The sequence below is a fragment of the Amia ocellicauda genome, chromosome 2 (assembly GCF_036373705.1).
Source record: "Amia ocellicauda isolate fAmiCal2 chromosome 2, fAmiCal2.hap1, whole genome shotgun sequence".
Taxonomy (NCBI): domain Eukaryota; kingdom Metazoa; phylum Chordata; class Actinopteri; order Amiiformes; family Amiidae; genus Amia; species Amia ocellicauda.
The window spans coordinates 41,512,420-41,536,574 of NC_089851.1; the positions used below are offsets into that span (position 1 = coordinate 41,512,420).

A 24,155-nucleotide genomic window follows, 5' to 3' on the forward strand; every position below is an offset into this window, starting at 1 on the left:
ACATATATTGAAATAACACCTCAATAAGGTATGCATACATTTAGAGGCTACTCTATGTATCCTAGAGATATTTATTTTTCATAAGTGTGCTCTTTAAAATGATTAATGGTTTTATCTCCTTTTATATAACGTGTTTAGAAGTCTTTATTTTTCATATTTACCGAAAAACTATTTTACAAAAGTGTATGTTTGTTTTCTAAACGTTATTAATCGCTTCATTATTTTTCTACATATCACGCTGAATTTTATAGTATACAATTCGTGATATTGTTCTATGTACTTATTTCAGTAACGCGATCCTATTATCACCCAAGATGGCGCCGCGATTTCTCACTCAAACGCTGTGCTTTTGGCCCCGCCCATCGCAGCTTGTCCTTTAACCCCGGCTGCGGTCGGTACCCGGATGTGGTGAGGGCATGTCATTTTGACAGGGGAGGAACGAAGCGTCAAGTACAATCCCGGCGGCAGGAAACAAGACCGAAAGGAAAGGGAGAAAAACGGGAAGCGGTTTCAGGTTTTTCTGGAAGATGGTCACTCGGGAAAGGCGCTTTCTCCCTTTATCTTTCAGATGAGTGAACCGCGAAGGGCACTTGCGTAGCCAGGCTGTGTCAGTGTGAGTACAGACGTGCTGTGGCTGCTCATGTTTATGTTGCATCGGTGGCTGGCCGTGGCTCTGGACTGGAGAAGTTGCAACATAAATAAATACGGCCTTGTGCAGTATGCGCTATTGGTATGATACAATATAAACGCATAGCTCGGTTTTTATTTTTTATTATGGATTAGGGAAGAGTGTTGTCCCGGGATTTGGTCATGCTTTCCTATCGACTGTGACATTGGGTTGTGGCACGAAAATAAATCAACGCGAATCGTCGCAGCTCTCTGGTCCCCAAATGTGCTAACATGATCACTGTGGCACATCAGAAATTAATTCAGATTTTTTTTTTTACTACTGTATTTAAACAGTACTCAGGCATTTTACTACGACGGTGTAGTAATGATAATGCACATTTGCTTTGCATTCGTGTATGCAGGGCCGCTAAATAGCCATGGTACTACTTACCATATATAGTACTATATTGTTTTGCTCTAGACGCCTATTTATCAACGCTTTCTTGCTGTTCAGTGTGCAAATGATTTTTTAAATATTGTTTTTTTTTTTTTTTTTTTTTTTTTTTACCGGAGCTGCTATAAAGTACCCAGGAAGTAGCATTACAAATATCGTTGCTAAAAATGGTCGTAGGGGGTAACAAACACTGTGCTTCACCTGAATCTGCGCGGTTGTGTCGACACTCTGGTCAGGCTAGAACAGAGCTTTTTTCCAACAGAGCTCTCCATTTCTGAATTGCACGCTTAATTTCACTAATGATTTCCTAAATCACAGCCTTTTAATTATTATAGACATTAGGGGTTCTGTAAACACATCTACAAGCAATGTATTATCTTATTAAGGAACCAACTTTTTATTAGTTACATAATTTAAAACATCAAATGAGTTCAGTGAAGTAATTGAGAGCTCAGTTGGAACAGCCCCGCAGGGTAGTGTCCTCAGCACCGGGGTTGAGACCCACTGGCTGGAGGTACAGCTGCAGCTCTGGCTTCACACAGTGCATGCTGGAGCCCCTGCCTGCTCGGGTACCTAGTGTCTAGTGATGTACCTGGCAGGGCAATTGACAGGGACATGAGTGTCTAGTGATGTACCTGGCAGGGCAATTGACAGGGACATGAGTGTCTAGTGATGTACCTTGCAGGGCAATTGACAGGGACATGAGTGTCTAGTGATGTACCTTGCAGGGCAATTGACGGGGACATGAGTGTCTAGTGATGTACCTGCCAGGGCAATTGACGGGGACATGGGTGTCTAGTGATGTACCTGGCAGGGCAATTGACGGGGACATGGGTGTCTAGTGATGTACCTGGCAGGGCAATTGACGGGGACATGGGTGTCTAGTGATGTACCTGGCAGGGCAATTGACGGGGACATGGGTGTCTAGTGATGTACCTGGCAGGGCAATTGACGGGGACATGGGTGTCTAGTGATGTACCTGGCAGGGCAATTGACGGGGACATGGGTGTCTAGTGATGTACCTGGCAGGGCAATTGACGGGGACATGGGTGTCTAGTGATGTACCTGGCAGGGCAATTGACGGGGACATGGGTGTCTAGTGATGTACCTGGCAGGGCAATTGACGGGGACATGGGTGTCTAGTGATGTACCTGGCAGGGCAATTGACGGGGACATGGGTGTCTAGTGATGTACCTGGCAGGGCAATTGACGGTCACATGAGTGTCTAGTGATGTACCTGGCAGGGCAATTGACAGGGACATGAGTGTCTAGTGATGTACCTGGCAGGGCAATTGACAGGGACATGAGTGTCTAGTGATGTACCTTGCAGGGCAATTGACGGGGACATGAGTGTCTAGTGATGTACCTGCCAGGGCAATTGACGGGGACATGGGTGTCTAGTGATGTACCTGGCAGGGCAATTGACAGGGACATGAGTGTCTAGTGATGTCTTGCCCACTCGTCAGAATCAGACACGCACCAACACACCGGGACAATTGACTGCTTTCCTGTTGCTTCTCAGCTAATTGAAGCTATTGGCTGGGTGAAGTCAGTTTATTATAACTTATATATCACTCTCTCTCTGAGAAGCACATTCCAAAGCACTCTCTATTCATATTTAATCCTCAGAGCGGTATAATGGGTAATACGTTTGTATCTGCAGGACCGCATAATGACATATTGAATGGCAATGCAATGCAATGGTAGTGTAGTCCTCATTTCTGATTTTTTTCTGATATTCCTGGGGCTATGGATTACTCACCCCCATTCTAGATTTAAGAATAAACTGCCATGATATACATATGATCTGTTCCAATCAAACGGTGGAATTGCTCAATTATGCCTAGCTACCCTTTTGCATGTGATATTATTCAGATCAGTTATTGCAGTCTGCATTAGTCTCTATATATATATAACAGGCACAATTGGTCTGTCACTTAAAATATATTTATTAAACATTATGTTGTGTGTTATATTATCCCTTTACCAGAGGCACTCTTTTTAAATATGATGAGTTTCTGCCAACACTGAATCCTCTTCTAGGTAGGTAAGGTAAGGCAAGGCAAGATTTATGAGATGTTGTGAGGACCCTTATGACAAAGGCAATGGATTAAACAGTGCATCTGAATTAAAGATATGGATATTCCTATTTTTTTGCATGCTGCATCGCTGCTTTTTGCAAACCGTGACAAACAAGTCAAAGCATTGTGTATAGGGTTGTGCAATTTTGGGAATATTAAAAGGTGGAAAGTTCTGTGGGAATTAACAGGAATATATGGGAATTATCGGGAATAAAATGGAAATGTAGGGGTTATTTGCCTGGGCTGTATTTACTATGTCATATGCAGACAGAAACATAAACCTTTTATCTTTTCATAAGCAGACATAATTATAAACCTTTCTAACAGAAATAAAAAATCAACAATTTAGTTATGAATTGAACCCCTCCAAAAAATAACTTTTTGACATAAATCTCTAAAATTATAGTGGCCTAAAGCAAAATGTGTTTATGTAAAGCTGATGATTTATCAATCGACATTTAAGACGGGGACCATGTTTTACCTGAAAAATAATAATAATAACTAGAAGCTGCATGCAACTTTTAAGGCTTCCAACTCCAAGCTATATCAGTAGGTTTCAGATTTTAGCATGCCTTTGTAGATGGAAAGCTTGTATCGCTGAAGTTGTGTATTTCTCTGTTAATGGATTGTAATTTTAAAGCTTGAAGTTTGAGTGCTCTCCAACTCTGGACCTCGAGAGCCCCAATCTACTTTGTTATAGGTTACCCCAAATCACCAATTTCTAACTACAGTGAACATGTCAGTTATTAATGAGTTAAACAACTACTGTTTGCAAATTTACTGATCTATCATGTCTTATAAAATATAGCCTATTCACCCCGGTAATGTAATCAAAACTTACCTGAAAGCCTGTAGTCCTTGGCTCAGACAGTGCAGCAGTTTGGGCTCAATAGCACTGCATTACTGTGCAAGAATCTGAGAATCAGCTGCACATGTGATGCAAGAGTGCACTGTGCATGCAGAGGATTGTAATTCTACTGGATTCCCATATTTTAAACAAAACCACATGCCACACGACCTAGATTTGCCTTACTATCTGTACTTCTCCCCTTGCTAACATTTTCGGATGAAATTGGGCAGAAATAAAAAAAAATCCTGGCCTTAACCTCCAATGGAAATTGACTGGAAAGTTTCCAACCCTTTGCAACCCTAATTGTGTATAGTGCCATGTTTGCTTTTATGTAAGTTTGTCAATGTACTCTACAAGGACTGATGGAGACTGATTAAAAGTCAGACTTTTCACTTTTGTATAGTGTTTAGAAAACTGAGACTACAACTTTTGGATTGGATTAGTCTGGATTTGCATGTCCAGTTTGGGTGCCAGCTAATGAGGAGGTTGATGAATATATATATAGAGAGGGTGGGGCCAAAAAGGCACATTTTGTATAATGATTATAAGAAAACAAACATGACTGTTATTGCATAGTTCGTCCTTCATATTGGTGTTGCTTCCTGTTTCTGCAGATAGGGTGTTTTATTTAGCCTATAGCAGGAATTAATGTTCAAAAACCAAAAGCTCTTAATCAAAACCTCTGCATATTGCATATTGTCATCACTATGTGGCTGTATGACATCTTGGAGAACAAATCACCATACATTGTTTAACTTTGTATTAATTATTGAATATGTTGCTGTGACATAAACAACATGTCCTAAGGGTTTTAGCAGAAACTCTTTACCACATGGCCCTGAAGAAGGGGAATTCATTAAGGGACAGCAGCAGCAGCAGATCCTGTGGACACACAAGGTTTTTCATGTCATACTCTGTTTCAGGTTATAAAAAGTGACCATAGTCCAGAAATTGCACTTTTAAAGATCAAGCACTGCTGTAAGTAAAAGTCTGTTAAAATAATGTTGTGTTGCCCCTGAAATACATGGCACATTTGTAAACTGACCGCAGATGTGACTGTTGCATGTATTAAGATCACAGCAGTGAAACACACTCTAATGGTGTGACCCATGTTCGGTCATAGGCATAAACTGGTAGGTTAGTTCTTATTACAATACACAGAACAGCAATGCAGTGAAAGAGGCCTGGGTTAAGTAAACAGGCTACCTGTCAATCACAGATAACATTATGCATTCTCTTACAGTAATCTTGTGTGAATGTATTCATATGAAATCAGATTTTTTCTAGATTTATATTTTCTGGGATAATTGGATCAGGAATTAACTTTGGTCTGTTATACTCCCACAGGATTTGGGCATCTCAAAAATATATTTTAAGATTACATTAAATAAAAATAAAATAAAAAGACAGACATAAATGTTGTCATTTGTTGATTCTTCCCCCCCTCTCCCCTATTTGCCTGTGAAGTAGGATAGTTTTGATGAGAAATGTTCATATAAGGAAATCTTCTAGAGTCATTGAGGAACTGCCAGATTATTAGAAGTTCATTTCAGACCGCTAACTGCACAACTTGCTGGAGAAAATATATAGGCCTATTATTTTAAAGCAAAATATATTTTTTAATATGTTTATTTTTTATTATTTAAATTTAGTTATGGTATATACTTAAGGTAATTTAATAACAGTTCTGGTAGACGGTGTTAATTAACATCTGATACATATGTGTTAATGCATCTTTCAATGCGATTTTAATCTTTTAAGTGCTTTGAAAACCTGCTAATTAAGGCTGTCGGGTCCTGTACATTTCACGTATAAGAATTCAGATTGTTTTCAATACTTTTCTCATTAATGGTGTGATCTTGACAAATAACGCTAAAGTGGAATTAAGTATATCTTTCCATATTGTGACATTAGAACCTGAAATCGTTCCTATTATTATTATTATTATTATTATTATTATTATTATTATTATATATTATCATTATTATTATTTTTTTTATCACTGTATCAGACTACTTTTGACTAAAAGCAAAGAAAAATACAAAAATGATTAAATCCTTATACTTTTCAAACTGAAAACAAACGTTTTTTTAACAAGTACAAATACAAGAGCATGATTACAAAACAAGTAAGCGGCGCTGTGCCCGTGTGTTTGCTTAGTTTCAGATAGGAAGTTTGGGGAGGACGTCACTTGAAGAGTAATGCCTGTTGAAAGTGGAAGTACTGCATCTGCCCGGCAAGCAAAGCAGAAGCGCAAGTCTCACAGTCTGTCAATCCGGAGGACAAACAGCACGGAGCAGGACCGCTCAGGAATGCAGAGAGACATGATCGAGGGACAAGTAAGTTACAACCTCCATGTGAATATGGAAACCTCACATTTTGTTCTCTTTTTTTTCTATGCTGTCTTCATGGTTTATTTTCTCTTTTTTACAAGCATTTAGATTTCCTCACCTGTTACTTTGTGAAGGAACTGGTTGGACAAGATTTTATGTTGTGGGATATGCTGTTTTCTGTTGTTACACAAGACATTATCGAGACAAAGAGATGGTTATATGTTTTGTTTGCTCAGGTTCTAGCTGCGCTCGGTCTTGTCATTTACCGTTGTCATCAGTACTTTTGAACTGTGGATTTAGAAACCGCTTTCTACATATTAATAGTCTATGAATGGTTTATTTTTACATAAATATATTTAGATATTTGTTACACATTGAGCATTGTGAACTTACACCAGCAGTTAAAGTGATGTTCATTCAGTAAGAATAATTGCCTAATATGCTGAGATCCACCTTTTATATTTATATAAAGGTAGTAAAGGTTCAATTAAATCTAAATATAAATATTTCCTTTGTATTACACAATTGCTTTTAAGTTCTTCCTGTTAAAAAAAACACTTTGTTTTTAACTTAACTGTGATTTGATTCAGTGTGTCTTTATTTATTCTTGTTCCTGAGCCTTTCTTGAACAAATATGAATACCTAAATGAACTGTGTTTTAGATTTTTAATTGCCTCTGGTATTTTACATTACAGACTTCAATTGTGCTTGTAGATTTAAGTTTGTCTTAATTCCTACAGTACAGGGTTTAGTGCCCTCCGTGACACTCACAATTTCTAGTATTGTTTAAATACTGCCTTGTGTTTTATTTTTGTTTGGCTGAACTGGTGATATAATAATTTCTTCCTGTATGCATTCTTTATATATATCAGGAACCCTTCACAGTATGATTATATTGAGAGATGAGATAAATACACAAACCAGCTGTCAGCAAGTTTAAACTTTAATAGACTTTGCTCCCGTTGTCCCACTCAAACATCGCTTTGAAATGTTCAGTCTCCTTGATGCTAGGCTCTGGGGGTAAACAGCCTTTTTTGTGTGTGTGTGTCTTTCAGCACGATGAGCTCATTCTGAATAATTTCCTTCATGGAAAAGCTATGTTGAAGGCTGCAAAGTTAAAAATGTCAAGCACTGTGCCAGGTGAATCAGCATAGGTCCAGTAATCCAGTACAGTGGAGGACTCTGTGAATAGGCCTAGGCATTCAATGCAGGCTATAATGATTCAGTATCTGCTAAAGGACATTTGTATGTAATACAGATGAGCCAGCTAGGTGACAGACATTATGAAATGCATTTGCAAATTCTTAATTTGCACTTTGTGTAATAAATACCTCACCGGATACATTTCATAGTCTTGTAGTTTCATTGAGTTTCTTTTCAGTGTTGCCTTATGTGATGATTTTTAGATATGCCTCACACAAGCAGTCACAAGCTGCCAAAAAGGCAGTCATTATTGTTTAGAACAACAAAACCAACCATTCAAACAAATGCAAAGTGACCTAAGTATGTCTCAAGATTGAATATGGTTGATGACAGGGAAGACAGCACAGCATTTGCGTGTGTCTATCTTATAGTATGTACGCAGCCCACAGTCTTTAGAGAAAAGTACCTGACCTGCAAATGTCATGGCCTTGTGTGTTAATCTTTTCTCAATTTGATGTAGACATACAGTGCATCCGGAAAGTATTCACAGAGCTTCACCTTTTCCACATTTTGTTATGTTACAGCCTTATTCCAAAATGGATTAAATTTATTATTTTCCTCAACATTCTACAAACAATACCCCATAATGACAACGTGAAAGAAGTTTTTGAAATCTTTGCAAATTTATTAAAAATAAAAAACAAAAAAAGCACATGTACATAAGTATTCACAGCCTTTGCCATGACACTCAAAATTGAGCTCAGATGCATCCTGTTTCCACTGATCATCCTTGAGATGTTTCTATAACTTGATTGGAGTCCACCTGTGGTAAATTCAGTTGATTGGACATGATTTGGAAAGGCACACACCTGTCTATATAAGGTCCCACAGTTAACAGTGCATGTCAGAGCAGAAACCAAGCCATGAAGTCCAAGGAAGTGTCTGTAGATCTCCGAGACAGGATTGTATCGAGGCACAGATCTGGGGAAGGGTACAGAAAAAATTCTGCAGCATTGAAGGTCCCAATGAGCACAGTGTCCTCCATCATCTGTAAATGGAAGAAGTTTGGAACCACCAGGACTCTTCCTAGATCTGGCCTCCCAGCCAAACTGAGCGTTCGGGGGAGAAGGGCCTTAGTCAGGGAGGTGACCAAGAACCCCATGGTCACTCTGACAGAGCTACAGCGTGTCTCTGTGGAGAGAGGAGAACCTTCCAGAAGAACAACCAACTCTGCAACACTCCACCAATCAGGCCTGTATGGTAGAGTGGCCAGACGGAAGCCACTCCTCAGTAAAAGGCACATGACAGCACGTCTGGAGTTTGCCGACAGGCACCTGAAGGACTCTCAGACCATGAGAAACCTCAGACTGGGGCTATCTTCCAACAGGACAATGACCCTAAGCACACAGCCAAGATAACAAAGGATTGGCTACAGGACAACTCTGTGAATGTCCTTGAGTGGCCCAGCCAGAGCCCAGACTTGAACCCGATTGAACATCTCTGGAGAGATCTGAAAATGGCTGTGCACTGATGCTCCCCATCCAACCTGATGGAGCTTGAGAGGTCCTGCAAAGAAGAATGGGAGAAACAGCCCAAAAATAGGTGTGCCAAGCTTGTAGCATCATCCTCAAAAAGACTTGAGGCTGTAATTGGTGCCAAAGGTGCTTCAACAAAGTATTGAGCAAAGGCTGTGAATACTTATGTACTTATGCTTTTTTTGTTTTTTATTTTTAAAAATTTGCAATGATTTCAAACAAAATTCTTTCACGTTGTCATTATGGGGTATTGTTTGTAGAATTTTGAGGACAATTATTAATTTAATCCATTTTGTAATAAGGCTGTAACATAACAAAATGTGGAAAAAGTGAAGCGCTGTGAATACTTTCCGGATGCACTGTAGCTTGTTCCCCTTATTCCCATTTCACAAGCACTAGACTTCAATAATATGCATCCACAGAACACAAACCCGTTCCTTTATATAGGGGTATATTTACAAAATAAACACAAACCGTACATTAATACTGTTTACATTTTCATTTAATTTAAATTCTATGATCCAAGCTTTAGTAGAAAAGGACTGTGATGCATTTCGCTGAAAGTACAATGGGAGCCCCACACCAGTGAATATGGGGTGAAGTTAGTCATTTTATTCATGCTTTACACTGTACACTATAGAGTGCAGGAGCTGTTTAAAACCATAAAGCTTAAACCTTTTGAAACTAGTGGAAATTATTATTTATTTTCCCCAAAGTAAGATCAATTTGAAAAGATAGTATTGCCTTTAAGTATCTGTGTGGTTACTGTCAATAATAAGAGTTAAATTATCATCATACAGCTTTGCTGGTTATTCGGTTTTTGCCCCTCATGCAAGCTGTTATATTGAGGTTCCTGTACTGTCCTCATACCAATCTACAGACTCATGCTTAGTTTAGAATAATTTGAAGTAATTTCTTTGCTAGATTTATATTCTTGTCATTCAATTATTAGAAAATTGTTGTTCCAGGTTTGTGCAGATTTGAAAAACCAAACGAAAATTGAACAGGCCCTGCAGGTCTAACTCCTTTTTGCCACACAATGAAAATAATTAGCAATGCAATTAAGCTTCTCAAAGAAAAAAAACAAACATTGCATGACAAGGACTATATTCTGATACTGTTGGTTGTGTTGCCAAGGAAAACAACAGCAAGACATTGAACCACACACCTAGGTATTAATACCAGCTTAGACTCCTATAGAAACTGCATTATGAGGCATTAGTGCTGATGCACAGTAATAATGGACTCTTACCACCTGCTTGAAAATAGAATCAAGTATTTAAATATTTCGAGATCGGCTAAAATAAAACCAGTTCAAATTCATGACCCTGGTTTCTCTTGCTCCTTAAATGGTAGTATTAACACATTCTGATGGAAAAAAATAAATGCATCAATAAATAAATGAAAATGCTTAAATAATGGAACAAGCTTGGTAAAAGCATCCCGTGTTATGCACTTTGGGATAAACATTTCAGTGCATTTACATTTTCCGATGGTTCCATTTAAACAGTCCCAGTGGTTACTTTCTCAAACAAGTTTGCAAATGTTAGTGAAAACCCTTAATCACATGATGACTGACCTGACTCTTATTATCCCGCAGCTCTTAATGTGTTTTTGGAGCTTTCTGCTTGGAGCTTTTCTGTTTGGTAGCCCAATTAAGAAAGCAGACTTGTAACCTGAGGTCAGATTTATCAATGTAAATGTGGGATGTCTTTGTACCAAGATGTAAAATAAGAGAAACCTGTTTATCTTGAGGGCCTTCATTCCTTCCCGACACTCCATTATGGAGAAGGTGTGCTCGCATGTCCTCCCAACAGTGTCAGGTAAACAAACTGCTTGGTACCACTGTCAAAATCTAGTGGCTCCTTTGCTGACTATGGCAAATTAAATTACACCTGTGACCTCTGGATCCAGGCATCCATACATGTCATGTTACATTTGTCAAACTCTGATTATATACATTGAAACCCAATTTACCATTGAAAATCTATTCCCCTACATAATACAGTGACCTGTCACTTTATAATTATTTATTCACAGCTTGTGTAGTCTACCTGCTGGGCCTCCTTTTCATTACCTTCCGCAGTACCTGTGGCCTATTGTTCGCCCGGATTCCCGCTGTACAGTAGCCTTAGAGATTAGTCCGCAGAGCCTCTTGCCTGGTGAATGCTGTCATATGTCTGGTAACCAAGGAGACCTTTACTTTTAGGCACATAATTAAACAGCTTTGGAAGAAAAAGTGTGCCTGTTGTATACTAAAGACCTTTTTTTAAAAACACATTTACATGTGCCATTGACTGGAGTAGAGAATGCTTAGCCTCATTTTGACACTGTCTGGTCTCATGAGTGCATGGTGTACATTTTTAGAGTTTTTTTATTTTTTATTTTATTAACTTTTTTTTTTTGCACTTGACCGAACTGACTTTTGACAGCAGTCTGCAGAAACTGTGTGAGCTGTGTTACTCCATTACTCTAGTGCAATGCTAGCCTGCTGTACTTTGAAGGGCTTTAAGCAGCAATGAAAATGGAGGTGAGTTGAGAATCTGGTACTTCCAAGGGGGGGAATAAAATGGTCGGAAAGCATTGGGGTTTTTCGGTGCTTCCCTAACATTTTGGAAAGGTACAGGTTGGAACGGTCATCATTTAGTCCTGGGCCTGTACATGACCTCTGTGTATTTAACTTGTTGTTAAATTATGTTTTTTTTTTATCTTTCATGTTGTTTATTTTTATTGTTAAAGTATGGTATTGGACCTGTGTTTATTGAATGCAAAAAAAATAATATCTTAGCAAGTTTATTTGTCCTATTTAATGGGTAAATAATTAATTCAATTGTGAAGGTATTGCATATTTCTGTTCGCTAGTTAGACCTGCATATAAGAAAATATTCCCTGATAGTAGAATAGCATTTAAAAAAATTTCACTATAACACATATAATCTTATTTGAAACAGTTGGATAAGTAAATTTTAAGTTTTTATATCTGCCAGAAACACAAACCCAGAAAACAAAATCTAGATCTGAAAGGCTTTGGCAGTGATGTTCCTAATGAGATTATTTTGCCTACGTGAAGTGAAAAAGAGCAGGTGAAGGTGTAGAATATTTTTTGAAACAGGCCTTAAATTTAAGATAAATTATCTGATCCAATTGACATGTATGTTTTAAATTATGCTGGCACATGAGGTACATTTGATCTATTTTGATGTAGGCCTATATATAGTTACTCATTATGTGTAATCTGCAGCCCGAAACTTTATATTATTATTATTATTAAGTCTTTTAAACTAAAGAAGTAAAAGTAAAAAGGTCTGGGTTATGGTTATGGTTTATAAAGGAAGTGTTTAACAGATGTTAAGAGTTTGATTGTGGTGGTGTTGTGCTGACACAAGCCCTGCCTATGGGCTTCTGTTAGGGGTTTTGAAATGTATCCATATAAACACATTTTTATTTAATTACTATAGTATTTTAATAACAAGACCGGGTTCTGTTTCCTTTTAAAGTTGTGAAGTCTCTCATAAAAAAACAACAAAGGAATATTCATTTTAAACTCTGGAACCTAAACATCAATGTGCTTAAAAAAGAAAAAATAATAATAAAAAAATGCTGTTGCTTCAGAAGTAATTCTTGACACATTTCATTAATGTACACAGTGAACTGTACCTTCACATTATCTTACTGCTGCTGTACTTTTTCAGTATGTCCACATATCCCTAAACACAAGGGTAGTTTCAAGGCTGTGGTATTTAAAAAGCCTCTTTTTGATGACCACCACAGTGTCTGAAATAAAGAGATGAAGTGGGATATACTTTGAGAATGAAATGCGCAGTAGCCTGCCTTGCTCTTCTGTCTATGCGTGTTCTTTATAGGCCTACATCATTCTTCTACTTTATAAAGAACGCAGAAATGCAAACTGACACTGTGCTTTTACAGTAGGCCCTATGTCCCTGTAAGTAAAGCTTGGATTACATACATGTAAATCCTATTTCATACTTCAAGCTTCAAATTGTCATAGTGTCTCAACTCTGTTTCTATATTTGCACTAGGAACACGGGGATTAAAGGGGAAATAATATGCACTATGTACATGGTGATGATAATATTAATAACAATGTACAGGTACATTTGCCTACATACAGACACTCGCATTTGTATTCATACATTCCCATACATCATATTATTACTGCTGTGTGTGCTGTTCCCCTGCCATTTCTTTACACATTTCCAGAAAGCTGAGTTAACGCATTGAAACAGTACCAGCGATTCACCCTTTCAACAGCACTTGCGAAATGAATTAATTGCATTCGGCACACTCCTATGTCATATCTCTGGGGAATTTTAATGTGCAGGCATATACATGTTTTTGGTTGTTGCATTTTTGACTACTGAAGATGAACTTACATAATTATTAATTCCTCCAGAGGGATACGAACAACAACCCTTACTTGAATACAAAGCGCAAGCAGACTGTAATGTTTCCATGCTACTTCTTTTCTTTTTCTTTCATTTTTTAAATGTATTTATTTATTATCTTAAGCCCTACTGGCCATGCTTGAATTATAGCAAAACTCAATGCTTGTTATTTTTAATACTTTTTTTGAAGATGAGTATGCATTTATGATATTAGTGCATGCAAGCCTGGTAGATTTTAAGTCACTTCTCATCACTGCAGCAGGGTCCACGGGGAGGATGCTTCTCTGTACAAGGCTTATAAAAGACAAAAGCTGCACGTAACTGGTCCATGCACTATCATCCCTTTAGGGAAAACTGTGTTCTGATTGCTGGCTCTATAAAGCAATCTATAGTGGGTAGAAGGACAGAATGAATACCAACAAAAACAATGTTTCTCGATCAAACCAATTATGTCTGGAATCATTAAATACGTTCTTAAAATAAACCTATTATTCACAGATTACAATATGTGCTGTGTTTATTTTTTATTGTTTTAATCAACAGCAGTACTACAGTGACATACTGTAGACTGACTAACTCCTCGTCTCTGGAGACTGATGAATCGGCAGCGTCAGATAAACCAAATGGTATTTAAGTCAGTGTTAAGCTGTTCATATCTGTTAAAGGCATCGGATTTGACTCTGTAAAAAGCTTGTTCTGGTAGCTGACAGTACTTAATGGTAAAGTTTAATTTGGGCCCCCTGCAGTTCATGTATTTTCAGATGTGTGTGAAAATACTAATTGTTAAGCTTTGAAGAATGCTAATGCATTGTAAATTAAAGTGAAAAGCTTCACAACTACCCACTTATTCTGCTGCTTAAACTGCCTGTAAGAACTGCAGCTAAATTAATCTTGTTCAGTTTAGCGTCACTGATTTAAGTGTGATTTCTTCTTGAAAAGCACGTGAAGGTGCTGTGGGAAATGGAAAGGAAGCAGAGTGCGGAAAAAATGAATTTGACTATCAAATACTGGGATGGTGCGAAATAAACTCCCAGATGCTATCTCGGCGTGTCACCGCACCAGTGTATATTTGTTGATTCATGTGAATTTATAGTTAATTTCACTGCTGATTCAGGTCTTGTTTCTGAGTAACATCTGTAGTGGGAAAATGTACATATTATTTTGTTGGTAATTCCATTTGTCTATAAAGCAATCATTAGTTTGTACTTACTCCTTTCTGGGTGATACTTTAATTCTTAGTTTCTTGGAGTTGTATTCAGATATTGTTTAGGTTATTTCAATCAGCACAAACCATATACAGGTTTTGTTTTGGGGCACAGGTATTTGGTTGAGGTCATGTGGCTTCTGGGATTGCTTGGTGCCTGCCGTGGCTCCTGATGGGCCATTCGTGCGGAGGAAACAGCCTAGGTCAATGTGCATCCAAAAACATCAGTGACACAAACTACATTAAGACTGTGGTAGGAATGACTAAAGAATGGGGTCTTCAGCCTGGCCTCCTCATGTGTATAGCATGTAAATACTACATTGATCTCATTGATGTCTGTGCCCAGATGAAGAGTCCATCTCTTTGTACTGAACTTATTACTGGTGTCTGGAAAACCCTAAACGTTTCTGCATCGGTGAGCAATCGGCTGTCTTTCTAAGACATTTCACCTTTGCCCTGTTTTTAGCACCATAATACCTGTGGAACGAAGTGCATAAAGATGCTGTCACTTTTTTTTTTTTAATGGTAACTCAATGCCAAAGGAAATAAATAATCATTTAAAGTATTTTGATAATCTGTAATAAGTCACTGTTTGTTTATCTATTTTTTTCCCTTCAGGATTCCAAACTCCCAGTTTCTCTCCGGAGTAATCTTCTGGACCTGTTTGGGCAGATTGAGCGGGAGTTTGAAAATCTCTACATTGAGAACGTGGAACGTAAGCAGATGTTCTTTTCTTTCATTACCATCCAATAATGTACAAAGTAATTAAAATACGTACAACATTTTAGAAGACTTTAAGGTACATATTAGAACAAAGTGCTAATCAACACTAATCCATGCAGAGTTGTGAAAGAGGCAACAGAGCAAGAGGTGTATTCAGCTTCCACAGAAAAACTTTGCCAGCTGTGCTGCGGAGTCTCATTATTCAAATTGAATGCTTTGTTTCACAAAGGGGAGGATGTGTCGAACATGTTTTGTGATGAGGACTGTATTTCTCACATGCGCTGGTACTGCTAGTCAATACATAATGTGGTGTGTACTGATTGTTTTCAATTTAGGAGAAACTTGAATGGTTAGGTAAATAAAGACATCACCCACCGAATCATGAGAGACCAAATGCATAATAATTACAGGCAGATTTTGTTGCTCTAGAGACTAATTTGAACCCTAACTTTGGAAGTTACTGTAAAGCAGCAGTAAAATAAAAGACATTGAAAAGCTACATTATGTAATGTAGTGTTTTGGACAATTATCTGGTGGGCAGGTGGCATCAGACAATGTGGCACACATTTATTTTATTATTATTGTTTATTATTTATTTCATAGCAGATGCCATTACCCAAGGGCTACTTAGCTGTAATATACAATATATGACAATATGAAGCAAAAGCCCTGGTTGATGAGAACTTATAAACAAGTACAAAAGTTTAATCTCTGATATTTGTAGAAAGGTAGTGAAGGCATCATTTTGCAAAGGCACAACTGACAAATTAGCAGCAGTACTCAATGTTTTAAAATTGTTTTTTTTTGGACCTGTCTGGTGGTTCTATGTTCCTTTCCATTTTATTTATATTTTATTTTTAACATCATTTTATGGGAGCAGTGTTTGACCTTGCAGAGTTTTTCCTACTCTCAGATTCAATTTTCCAGATAACTATCTGAACACTCTGACTCCACAGTGCGCAGAGAAATCGATTCTCTCAATGAGAGGCTGTCGGCTGAAGGACAAACAATCGATGCAGGGGACCTGAGTAAAGGCGCGCTGAAAGCTAAAGGTTGGCAGAAAGATTTGCTTAATTAGCCCTGACTGATTTTCCACTAGTCTCTCCTCTCTGCCTTCAGTTTGCTATTACATCCTATTTTGCCCCAGTGAAACTTCTACAACCCTAAGCATGTAGAGCTGTATAGCAGATGGGCAACAAAACCAATATTTCCATCTGGATATATGCATAGGTATCTCTGTAGCTAAGTATCAATTTACGGTATGAATATGTAGAACATGTAAATACAATATGCTAAATCCAATTGTCCTTAACTTTAATCCTATTTTCTTTCTTTTTTGTTGTTTTTCTCCTTTCTTTCTTCTATTTATTCATTATTTATGGTTAGTCTAAAAATAGTCACATTGTAAGAGTGCAGTGTTGCAGCTAACTGCTACACCATCTAAAGAACGACCACATTTCAGCCTGCTCTGTCACTGTTGCCATTACTGCCTGTGGATGAAGTTTACATTTATATCCACACAGCCAGCCACAGTACAAGTCAGCTCTCTCAGAAACTGAAGACCACGTATAAGGCCTCTACAAGCAAGGTAAATATATTTCTGTATTTAATGAAATCTGTAAAACCCAAAATGTAGATACTGCACTAGACACTTGAAATTGATGCTTTGGTGTGTATTTGAATGTTTGAATGTCTTCTGAGTTTCAGACATATCTTTACATTGTTAGAAAGCAGAGCCAGTGACCTGAATTATTAATTTCAAATTCTGATGTCTCTCCTAATATGGTCCCAGCTGCCTTGAGATCATTAACAAGATCCTCCCGTGTAGTTCTGGGCTGATTCCTCACCGTTCTCATGATCATTGAAACTCCACGAGGTGGGATCTTGCATGGAGCCCCAGACCGAGGGAGACTGACAGTTATTTTGTGTTTCTTCCATTTGCGAATAATCGCACCAACTGTTGTCACCTTCTCACCAAGCTGCTTGGCGATGGTCTTGTAGCCCATTCCAGCCTTGTGTAGGTCTACAATCTTGTCCCTGACATCCTTGGACAGCTCTTTGGTCTTGGCCATGGTGGAGAGTTTGGAATCTGATTGATTGATTGCTTCTGTGGACAGGTGTCTTTTATACAGGTAACGAGCTGAGATTAGGAGCACTCCCTTTAAGAGAGTGCTCCTAATCTCAGCTCGTTACCTGTATAAAAGACACCTGGGAGCCAGAAATCTTGCTTATTGATAGGGGATCAAATACTTATTTCCCTCATTAACATGCAAATCAATTTATAACTTTTTTGAAATGCATTTTTCTGGATTTGTTTGTTGTTATTCTGTCTCTCACTGTTAAAATACACCTACCATTAAAATTATAGACTGATCATTTCTTTGTCAGTGGGCAAACGTACAAAATCAGCAGGGGATCAAATACTTTTTTCCCTCACTGTATATATATATTTTATTTCCCTCTCTAAGATGATTGTGCAATAATGAATTACTATAAAGCTACAATAAGCTGACCCCACTATAATGGATATTAGCATGGATGTCTGCAGAAAAGTTAAACCATACCTAGGTCTGAGGTAATTAGAAAGTGTGCATATGCGTGTGTCTGTCTGTGCGTGCATATATATATATATATATATATATATATATATATATATATATATATATATATATATATATATATATAATTTATATATATTTTTTATATCCCCGAAACAACAAAAAAATGACTTAAATGACTACACTGTGTTCATAGTACAGTTCAAAGGGAGTGCTCCTAATCTCAGCTCGTTACCTGTATAAAAGACATTTGTCCACAGAAGCAATCAATCAATCAGATTCCAAACTCTCCACCATGGCCAAGACCAAAGAGCTGTCCAAGGATGTCAGGGACAAGATTGTAGACCTACACAAGGCTGGAATGGGCTACAAGACCATCGCCAAGCAGCTTGGTGAGAAGGTGACAACAGTTGGTGCGATTATTTGCAAATGGAAGAAACACAAAATAACTGTCAGTCTCCCTCGGTCTGGGGCTCCATGCAAGATCTCACCTCGTGGAGTTTCAATGATCATGAGAATGGTGAGGAATCAGCCCAGAACTACACGGGAGGATCTTGTTAATGATCTCAAGGCAGCTGGGACCATAGTCACCAAGAAAACAATTGGTAACACTACGCCGTGAAGGACTGAAATCATGAAGTGCCCGCAAGGTCCCCCTGCTCAAGAAAGCACATGTACAGGCCCGTCTGAAGTTTGCCAATGAACATCTGAATGATTCAGAGGAGAACTGGGTGAAAGTGTTGTGGTCAGATGAGACCAAATTCGAGTTCTTTGTCATCAACTCAACTCGCCGTGTTTGGAGGAGGAGGAATGACCCCAAGAACACCATCCCCACCGTCAAACATGGAGGTGGAAACATTATGCTTTGGGGGTGTTTTTCTGCTAAGGGGACAGGACAACTGCACCGCATCAAAGGGACGATGGACGGGGCCATGTACTGTCAAATCTTGGGTGAGAACCTCCTTCCCTCAGCCAGGGCATTGAAAATGGGTCGTGGATGGGTATTCCAGCATGACAATGACCCAAAACACACAGCCAAGGCAACAAAGGAGTGGCTCAAGAAGAAGCACATTAAGGTCCTGGAGTGGCCTAGCCCGTCTCCAGACCTTAATCCCATAGAAAATCTGTGGAGGGAGCTGAAGGTTCGAGTTGCCAAACGTCAGCCTTGAAACCTTAATGACTTGGAGAGGATCTGCAAAGAGGAGTGGGACAAAATCCCTCCTCCAACTACAAGAAACGTCTGACCTCTGTGATTGCCAACAAGGGTTTTCTGGATTTTTTTGTTGTTATTCTGTCTCTCACTGTTAAAATACACCTACCATTAAAACTATAGACTGATCATTTCTTTGTCAGTGGGCAAATGTACAAAATCAGCAGGGGATCAAATACTTTTTTCCCTCACTGTAAGGACCGATTTAGAATATAAATCCAATTGAAACCCAAATAAATCTATTCCTGGGGACGCTTATTCTACAGTGTCAGACAGTGTAGAGCTGCGTTGGCCAACATTATTATTATTATTATTATTATTATTATTATTATTATTAATTTAATTTATTTATTTTATATATCCAGACTGCTTTATTGAATCAAGTATTGATCTTTAACAATCAAACTGACAGTGTGTTTAAGGTTTTCAGTGCTTGATGATTTATAGAGAGACCTATAACTTTTATTGGATTGTGGTTCACCAGGAACAGTGTTTGACACTACTGGTATAGAGGGAGTGAGGCAAACCTGCTTTCCTTGTGGCTGGGAATAACCCAGACTAGGGACTTTCCTTCCCGTGTTTGATTTATGCTTTAGCCTTTTCCCAAATACTAATTGTAAAATGGAAAGTATTTGTGGTGTATTGTAACACGCATAAACTGCACAGTTATGCATTGGCCAATTTCACCTTGTTCTGGCCGAGAATGAGTTTTAATAATTTAGGAAGCGGTCAGGAATATTTAACTCCTGCGCTTCTTGTGTATTTGTTTTTTCAACGTCTCCCCTCATTATTTTATATCTTCTGCACAATCTGTTTACATTAGACCTGATCCTCTCTTTTAAAATATCAGTTGTTTTTTCCACACCCACTAGCTTAGATTGGTTATTGAAATAGATTCAGGTTGTGAAATCTATTTCTCCAGAGTAGCAGAAAAGAGTGCTGGGTACCAGCAAAGCACTTTTAATTATGGATAAGACTCTTATATGTTGACCTATAGGTGAAGTCTTCTTAGAATTAATATGTCTATTATATATTTGATCATATACTTGCACCATTTACACCATCTTGAAAAAGTAATTATTGTATTGACTAAGAAAGGCAATTACTATGAATAGATAAGTGTCAAGAAAAAATAATTGTGCAAGTACGATTACCCAGATTGTCTAATCAGTTGTCTTATTGTGAGACTTATATATATTTTATTTTTTAAAGGAAATGAAATTGGAAGTATTCATATTATTTACATATTGCTAAAAATGTTGGACAAATTCAATCTAATTCAATATAATAATATAAAAAGCTAATAAAAAGAGTGTTAACATGTCCAGGAATGCAACTACTACTTCTGTTTGGTCAAATACTTTTGCACCCCACTTTCTGTCCATTTACAGTAAAAACTATAGATCTCATTACTTAAGTGTGTTTTCCCTCATTTTATTTATCTTTCCATACCCCATTTTGCTCAGGCTCCGTTGTTCAACGTTTAATACAGTATTTAGACTAATTTAGAAAGATGAATCTGTAAGTCCTCTTTTCAGACATGCACAGTAGTTTGTTCCATTCTCAAGACAGGCTATTGAACAGAGCAGGAATAAAAGGGATCTGTACTGAGAGCACCAAGAACAATGTGAGCAAATGAGTGAAACAAACTGGCTGGGGGGCTATCTGTTCAGCCCAGACAACGCTAATAACTAACAGTTAATAGCTGAGTGGGCCTAAGTCTCATTCAATGAAGTGAGAATTGGGTAGCGAAAACATCAATTGAAAGAGTTCATTGTTCTGCTGTTAATTTTAAATGCCTACAGTTGACACGCACAGCCCTGCCATATTATAATGACCAGCCTTGATGTACAGATGGAACCACAAAACCACTTTACGACAGAGCTGACACTAATGCTTGTCAGCTGATGCTGCATGCATCTTGTGACCAAATTAATACCAGAGCGACTATGGAGGACAAACGGGCTGATTGTAATTGAGCAGGGCTGTGTACATTTTGATTGTGTGTATTGTCCAGTTGATCTGGTTTTAAAAATGCTTTCTTCTTTCACTTACGCTATAGCGCTCACATTCTTTCCAAGGCAGAGTAGGTGGACCTCGCAACTTCAATATGGGAAACTGGGAGTTATGGGGTGGAGACTCATGGGTAATTTATTTGCTTCCCCCGTGTGCCCAACATGCATGTATAGCCCAGTGCTGGGTTTGGGGTGTTGTCTCCAACACCACTTGACGATTCATACACGGATGACTTGTTTCTCTTTTAGTTATTAGCCTTTTTGTATTCAATAGAAAACAGCCAACCAACATAATAAACAAATCAAACAAAAAAACTAATCCAACAACAACAACTCACTAATCCTGATTTTTGTTGTACTGTGTACTTTGGCTTCTGCGCTCTTCCTGTCCATTTAAACCAGGGGTGTCTTGACTGTGGTCCTGAAGGGTAGTCGTGTCTTCTGTTTTTTGTTTTGTTTTTTTTGTCCCCGTCCCAGCACTGAGCTTCTTAATTGCTCTAAATGTTATGAGTTTGGACAACCCCAATAGACATATGCAGTAGAAGGTAAATGTAGATTGTTGTGGCCTGGACTCGCTTGACTGAGGGAACGAGGAACTGACCAATGAGGACGAGGCAAATCCCGCCCCCACTGGGTGGAATGTGCCAAGGAGCTGCTGTAGGAGGGGGGGGGGGGGTTGGGTGGAGGAGGGAGGCAAAGCAGCAAATGCTGGGAAAGTGTGTTTTTTTCCGGATACTTATGCTTAGCAAGGTGGGAGTCAGGTGTGGGACTGTGTCAGTCTTCCTCATGAACTTCAGTTACTGGATGAATTTAACAATGCTCTCCAGATTCCCAAATGTTTTGTGGCCACAATAACTTGAGTAAATCAATGTTAAATACACCCGAGAAAATAATGACATTTATTGAGTCATTCCGTACTCCTTTAGCAACAGAAATCTGCAGACACTGCGACCCCCCCAGGACTGGATTCTGCCCCCCCTGCTTTAAACACAACAGACCAAAATATTGAGTCATATTGTAATTGGGGAAGGATTTGCATTAAAGCAAAAGCTTTTGTACAGTTAAATCTCCAAGTACCAGGTTGCAGCCTTCAAAGTGATTTGAGTGGCATTCAAGGATCCTCGAAAATATTTTGTTCTTCTAGAACTATTCTAGAAATACAACGGTGCAGAGTGTTTTTTTCGAAGGATCTTGTTTTCTCGGATGATGGGTGGGGGAAATGGCCTTGTACGGTATCATGCATTATATTTGTGAATTATCATTGAGCAGTCTGTTCTGCATGGTCAAAGGGAACAGACATGTCAAGAGTCACAGGTTTTGCTGTTTTCACCTCTGGAAATGTTCCCCCGTGTATTTCTTCAAGGAGAAGGAAAATGATACACATGAATAGCATCTAGTATGGCTTGGTAATGTAATGGGTTGGACAAAGCCGAAAAATAGAAAAAGTAATGACAGCTGTTATTAACTAAATTTTTAGGCTAGATTAGATTTAATTAATACGGTTTCTTAAATCCTCTTTCTTAAATATTAATACTGGTGTGTGTGTGTTTTTTTTTTTAAATTGCAAATGACAGATTATGTAGTAAAGTTTTCCTCCTCTAAGAGGAAATGTGGAGACATTTTTCACTGGTGTAAACGAAAAGCGAAAATCTTGACTTTATTATTATTTTTTTTTTTATCCATTGCTAAAGCTTTGGAAGAGAAAACAAACATGCCAACCAAGCAACCAAACAAAAAAAACACCAAAAATCCCCTATTAAAACCGATGATGTGTAGAGCTGCTGGAGTTTATTAGAAGCTGAGAGATGTGTAGAAATACATCAGATTTGCTTTGCAGTACTTAACAAGTCTAACGCCCAAGAGTGTGTAATGTAGCATGTGCAGGCAATGTTACATTGACACAGGCTGGCTCCGCTCTTCTAAATAGCGAACAGAAGGTATAGAGTGCAACTCTGTGCCTTTTTGTCTGTGCGACTGAATGTTTTACTTGGATTATTATACAGTGCTTAAATTAAACTCTTGCATTTTAAACCTGCTGACTGTAGCCATTCTTTGGTTTTAAAATATTTATTTGTTTGCTTTCTGGATCACCTGACTATAGCCTCTTACACTGGGTTTGAAATTTTGGATTGATAGATTATTGGCTGATTTGGAGTCATTTTTCCTTTTATTTTTCGGTCTTAGACATTTTCAGTACCTTTTCCTTATTACTTTCTTGTTTGAAGCTGCCCCTTGTCATAATTTTGTTAACTCTTATCTTGTATTTTCTTGACTACTTTATGTATCAATATAGAAATAGTAGCTTTGCCATATATATTTGTAGTGTGCACACTTTCAAATGCCGAACTTCATATCCCAATCTAACATTGCGTTTCCTGGAAAAATGTAAAATGCATAAGTTTTAGTTGATGGTAAGTTTCTTTCCAGACTATTGTAAAGTGTGATCCAAGCTAAAACATGACAGAACTACGCTTTATCCCTATACCTGGTAGTCGTGGAATAGATTGTTTGTGAATCCACCTCACGTTGTGAAGAGGTTCTCGAGCAACAAAAAAATAAAACAAACAACAACTACACTTAAACAGGAAATTAAACCTAACAGGTATTTAATGAGGCTTAAAAACCAATATGCTGTCACTGTTCCTGTGCTTTCTGCCTCAAAAGAAGATTCTTCTGGGTTCTCTTGGTTAAAGGTTGTATTGTGCCTTCTTCCAGATTGTGTCAAGTTTCAAGACCACAACATCCAGGGCCGTGTGCCAGCTTGTGAAAGAGTACATCGGCCACAGGGATGGCATCTGGGATGTCAGTGTCACCAGGACTCAGCCGGTTGTGTTGGGAACAGCCTCAGCAGGTTAGTTAGCTCTTCACAGCCTTAACTGGGATCACATCCCAAGAACTGTGATTGACGAACACTCCATTGTCCAGTGGCAGACACCCTCTCGTGATTAGGTTTCCAATTACATTGCCTTTAAGCCTTCTGTTTGAATTCAGGTGTCTTGTACAATGTACTTCCAGAGGCTGGAGGTCTATATGC

At 38.3% G+C, this 24,155-nt stretch overlaps 1 protein-coding gene across 1 annotated transcript in view; it reads left to right on the forward strand.

Annotated features, from left to right (window-relative positions):
• Positions 1-410: 410 nt before the first annotated feature.
• wdr37 (WD repeat domain 37) overlaps positions 411-24,155 on the forward strand; it is a 55,553-nt gene continuing 31,808 nt past the window's right edge. Inside the window, exons 1-6 of the mRNA XM_066723858.1 lie at positions 411-613; positions 6,155-6,333; positions 15,234-15,330; positions 16,295-16,390; positions 16,862-16,926; positions 23,837-23,972. Coding sequence (XP_066579955.1) covers positions 6,196-6,333; positions 15,234-15,330; positions 16,295-16,390; positions 16,862-16,926; positions 23,837-23,972 — 532 coding nt within the window. The 5' untranslated portion in view covers positions 411-613; positions 6,155-6,195. The remainder of the gene's footprint in view (positions 614-6,154; positions 6,334-15,233; positions 15,331-16,294; positions 16,391-16,861; positions 16,927-23,836; positions 23,973-24,155) is intronic.